Here is a 5,350-nt window from a genome sequence, read left to right on the forward strand (position 1 = left end):
CAAAGAAAATGAGAGAAAAGAGCTTGCCATCTGTCTAATGCTAATTTAAGCCCGAGAGTTGGTTTTGTGATTTGGCTGGACTGCAGCACTGATAGATCCTGCTGTTATTTTATTCTCTTTGCAGGATCAGCTGTTCTATAACAAGGGCTCAAAACAGTGCCTGACCGCTCGACATGAGAACCCCTCTCTAGTGCCCTGCAATCCAGCTGACAAGTACCAGCTCTGGGTCTTCACATGAACGGCGGAACCAGTGACACACACACACACACACACACAGGTTTGTTTTTGTGAAAAGTGGGGACATCCCATAGGCGTAATGGTTTTTATACTGTACAAACTGTATGTGCTATTGCCCTACACCAACCCTACCCCTAAACCTACCCCTCACAGGAGACTTTCTGCTATTTCAGATTTTCAATACACTCCATTCTGTGTGATTTATAAGCGTTTTGAAAAGTGGGGACATGGGGTAATGTCCTGAAAAGTCACCTTCTCCTTGTAATACCTATGTCATACCCTTGTCATTATACAAATTGATGTCCTCATTTGTCACAAAAACGTGCACACACACACACTCTGAGGGTCCAAAACTTAACTTCTTGCCACAGCTGCCAATGAATTCAGGAAAGTTTACATGCCAAAATAATTTCTTACTGGCCATGAAACTGTAGTTTACAGTATTTTTTACTTGTCATTATACAAATTGATGTCCTCATTTGTCACAAAAACGTGCACACACACACACACTCTGAGGGTCCAAAACTTAACTTCTTGCCACAGCTGCCAATGAATTCAGGAAAGTTTACATGCCAAAATAATTTCTTACTGGCCATGAAACTGTAGTTTACAGTATTTTTTTAATAAAAATAAATTTTTATTCATATGACAATTAATTACAAAGCATATTTCGACGAACAGTGCAACTCATTTGCTCTTTCCCAAAATCTGCATAGAAGCTGCCTTCTTAGGGAGTATCCTGATGGTCATGGAACCTCAGAAGTAACTGATTTGTAACGCTCTTTGTAACACAGTGCCTGTCCACTTTTTCAATATCCTTCATTGTAGAAGTGTTTTCCCCATACATTTTTCAATTTTTCAGATTTTAACCGGTCTACAAGGTGAATCACATTACAAACTTAGATGTGTACTAAAAAAGTTTAGAAATCAGACAAAAAGACAAAGGTTCTAGACTGTGTACTTAATCTTGTCACAGTTCTCACAGATTTCTCTGCAGAAACATGTGTAATCTAGTTTTTCACCAGGAATTTCACTATTTAAAAGAGTTTAAATAAGTTTAAATAATTTAAATAGTTAAAATTTAATTTAAGCAATGCAGACTGATTGCTTCAACAAAAGCATATGAGCATAAAAGCATAAGATATTGTTAACCATTAATATCTCTACAGTACACTCTTAAAAATAAAGGTTCCAAAAGGGTGTTTTTGCAGTGATGCCATAGAAGAAGAATTTTTGGTTCCCAAAAGGACCTTTCAGTGAACAGTTCCTAAAAGGACCATTTTGAAGAACATTTTAAAAATCTAAAGAACCTTTTTCAACTATAAAGAACCTATTCTGCATTTGAAAGGTTCCATGGATGTTCAAGGTTCTTCATAGAACCATTGATGCCAATAAAGAACCTTTATTTTTAAGAGTGCATATGAATGGAATATTTACTCTCGTAATCAACTGTTGCACTGTACAGGTTGTTCAGTAGAGTTTGTGTTAACATACTCCAGCAGAAAAAGTATTGTTTAAAATGCGTGTTTTCAATTAGAATTGAACTGTTTTATCTGATTCATTTGGTATTGGATGGTTTATAAGTATATTTGGGAATTCTTTAAAAATATTAAAACAAAGATGGCAAAAATTTTAATGTGAAGAGCCAAAAATCTAACTTGACTGAGGGCCAAAAGTAAATGTTTCAGTATATTCAACTATATTAAAATGTATTCAATTTTTAAGTAAAGAACAATTGAAATAATTAGCTTTGAAATGCTGCAATTTTTTATTCCTATGCAAAAATAAAACAAAAAAACAACAAAAAAAGTTAAAAAAAATATATAAATAAGAATTTTTTATATATATATATATATATAAATATTTTTAAATCATCTTCCTCTGATATAGCATGGCTGACCAAATCAAGGTGATTACAGACCAAACTGGGGGCATCTTTGTATCACAAGTATTGGAAACATGAGCAGAATAATCAAATTCCCATTCTTATTTCTAATTAACATTTATCTTAACTCATTCACCATCTTAGATTGTGGATCTTAGACTTTTTTCACAGAGCGTCTTGCAGTGCATAATGGGATCGCCTTCCTTTTCAGCAACTCCCTTTTTATGATTTATGATCATACGATCAGTCACAGTTAAACGGAGTAATATTGCGGATCTTTATAAAGTCAAAGACAAACCATGTTATTTACTTGCCAAAGCAAATTGGTTATTTGTGTCTGATGCATTGCAAGTGTTAATTTTGGACCCTGAACACATACAAGCACAAGAGTCTTCTGTATGACACAGACCTTTAATTTATTTTAGTATGTGGAAAATATTGCTGCTGGAGAAGTTGGAATATAAAAGCGGAGCACATACAGACATTCCTGGCTATAGGGGCCGAGGCACGTGTGCAGTGATGTGAAGTTTTATTTTCTCTCTGTCTTTCTCTCCATTTCACTCCATTATGTCTGAAAGACTACAGGACGTGTGTCCTCACGCGGTGACTTTTCTAGTTTTTATACCGGATGAGCTCAACCACAGTGATGCTGAGTATCAGTCGCATTCTCTGAATGAACTGCAGATTAAGGACGCGACATGCAGATTTTACAGCACCAAAGACTTCCTGAAAGTATTTGCTTCATATTCACTTTTCACAAAGTGAGTTTGTTCTTTTCTTTTTTCTTTAAATGTAGTGAAAGGAAGTTCTCATTACAGGTCAAATATTTTAAATGGAATTTCTGTGGGATGATTTTATGTTTTTAGCCATTTAAACCATTTTTTTTGTTTTATTTTACCAAATTGAAATATGTTGTGTTTTATTAGATGTTACTTTTGTATATTTTGACATGCTGTTGAACATTGTGAATATTTGATTAGAGCCTGAAGGGACAGGATCACACAGTGAATGACAGAGACCGGCAGTAGAGGGCGCAGTTATACAAGCGTCTGCCTTCAGAACATTCAGTCTTCACATGAAGAACAGAATGAACCACAAAACATCAGGCCAGAAACCTATTTGTAAAAATGACATCAGGTGTTTACATGATCAGAAGATTCACAAATTTGGTTTATAAGCCACCGTTCCATAATAATGCCATGAAGAGATGTAGATTAATTGTCTTTGCTTAGAATATATTTTGTAACGACAACAAAAAACAAATTAATTTTTGTAAGAGTGTTTCGGAATTACATAAAAGAAACTAAGAGTTCCTATTAAAGATGGAGAAATTTAATGCTTTAGATGCTTTTATTGGTACTATCTATCTGTCTGTCTGTCTGTCTTGTCATCTGTCTGTCTCTGTCTTTGTGTCTGTCTGTCTATCTGTCTGTCTCTGTCTGTCTGTCTCTCTGTCTTTGTGTCTGTCTGTCTGTCTGTGTGTGTTTGTCTCTGTCTTTGTGTCTGTATATCTGTCTCTGTGTCTGTCTCTCTGTCTTGTCATCTGTCTGTCTCTCTCTGTCTTGTCTTTGTGTCTGTCTCTGTGTCTGTATATCTGTCTCTGTGTCTGTCTGTCTGTCTCTGTCTTGTCATCTGTCTGTCTCTGTCTTTATTTGTTTTATCTTTAAAGGCGAAGTATGTCATTTCTGCACCACTGGCAGTGGCAGCCACGGGTGTTTTTTTAGGATGTTTTGGGTGGATGCTCGAAATTGTTCAATATTATGACAAGTCTTAAATATGACTTTAAAAGTAAAAAGTGACAAAATACTGAGGTATAAAGTCACAATTGTGACAAAAAGTCGATGAAAGTCAGAATTATGAGATGAAAAAGTCCAAATTATGACATCCAAAGACAAAATTGACAAAAAGTAAAAATGATTAGATAAACAGTTGGAATTTGGCGATAAAAAGTCATAATTATGATGTCAAAAGGGGAAAGTGACAAAAAGTCAAAATTATGACTTTTTACGGCAATTTATGACTTTATGACTATATTATAATTTTGTCATAGTTTTGATTATTTTAGTATCATATTGATGAGTTAGTATGTCATAATTTTGACTATCTCATATTTATGACTTAGTATGTCATAATTATGATTTTGTCACAATTATGATTTTTAAATGTAAACTTTTAGTCATAATTTAAAATGTCATATTTATGAAATGTATGATAATATTATGTGCCGAAAATGAGTTTCCATACGGAAAGGTAATCGCACACCACTCAAAGCAAAGCATTTTGAGGTATATTTCATGTTTGTAGCATAAAGAGTTGTTTAATGTGTAAGGTTAAAGGTCCTACCTATAGTTCTGCATGTTAAAGCTGGGATACAAGTTTTTAAACAACACACTTCACCTTTAAGGATCTGGTTATTTCATTACCGCCCCACGAGGTGAGGTCACGCTACAATGTTGATGACATAAAAGGCATTTGATTGTCCTGTCTTGAGCTTATTGAGGGACATTCTCCATTGGACAATGACTCTCTTTCATCAAGCGGATAAACAAACTGACAGATGCATCATAAGGTTTGTGCGTTAAAAACAGCTTCATCTCAACTCGTCAGTGCTTTAAGGTAATATTTCACACAAAAATGATTATTCTGTGATTATTTAAACACCCTCATGTCATAACATGAAGAGTTTTCTCTTTTTTTTAGGAGACAAAAGAACCGCATTCGAGTTGGGAATGACCTGGATGAGGGTGAGTACATAATGACAGAATGTTTATTTTTGAGTGAACTTTCCCTTTAACACGGGAGGAAATCTGATGTGAAATAAATTCACTCCTTTCAATGAACATTAGCTTTCATGTGTGGCATTATCACACTGTAAACTATTGCACTTCACAAATTACTCTTCAGAATGATTTATTCAGTCAAAGCTGATTTTTAAATTAAATAACCATGACAAGAATTATTCTCTTTTTTCCTCTCAAAATCTTAAGCTATTGAGAGAATATTTTCACATCATGCCATAAAATATTTATCACTATAAATTGAGAAAAATCACCTTCCTGGCCTCCATCCATTCAATGCTTTCAGTTATGCAATAAATGTAAAGTATTACCTTGTACAAACCTGATATGAGTTCATTTGTATTCTAGACTTCGTCATTTAAACACTTTTAAAAATCATCTTCGCCTGACAGAAACGGAATGCTTCGTTCGCAGTAACTTGATGCATTTC

General features: G+C 34.4%; 1 protein-coding gene across 1 annotated transcript in view; it reads left to right on the forward strand.

Annotated features, from left to right (window-relative positions):
- Positions 1–2,960, forward strand: part of galnt3 (UDP-N-acetyl-alpha-D-galactosamine:polypeptide N-acetylgalactosaminyltransferase 3 (GalNAc-T3)) — a 21,305-nt gene extending 18,345 nt beyond the window's left edge. The window contains exons 11-12 of the mRNA XM_016242277.1: positions 125–269; positions 2,699–2,960. Coding sequence (XP_016097763.1) covers positions 125–238 — 114 coding nt within the window. The 3' untranslated portion in view covers positions 239–269; positions 2,699–2,960. The remainder of the gene's footprint in view (positions 1–124; positions 270–2,698) is intronic.
- The last annotated feature ends 2,390 nt before the right edge of the window (positions 2,961–5,350 follow it).

Source organism: Sinocyclocheilus grahami, unplaced genomic scaffold (assembly GCF_001515645.1).
Source record: "Sinocyclocheilus grahami isolate Dianchi unplaced genomic scaffold, SAMN03320097.WGS_v1.1 scaffold652.1, whole genome shotgun sequence".
NCBI lineage: Eukaryota > Metazoa > Chordata > Actinopteri > Cypriniformes > Cyprinidae > Sinocyclocheilus > Sinocyclocheilus grahami.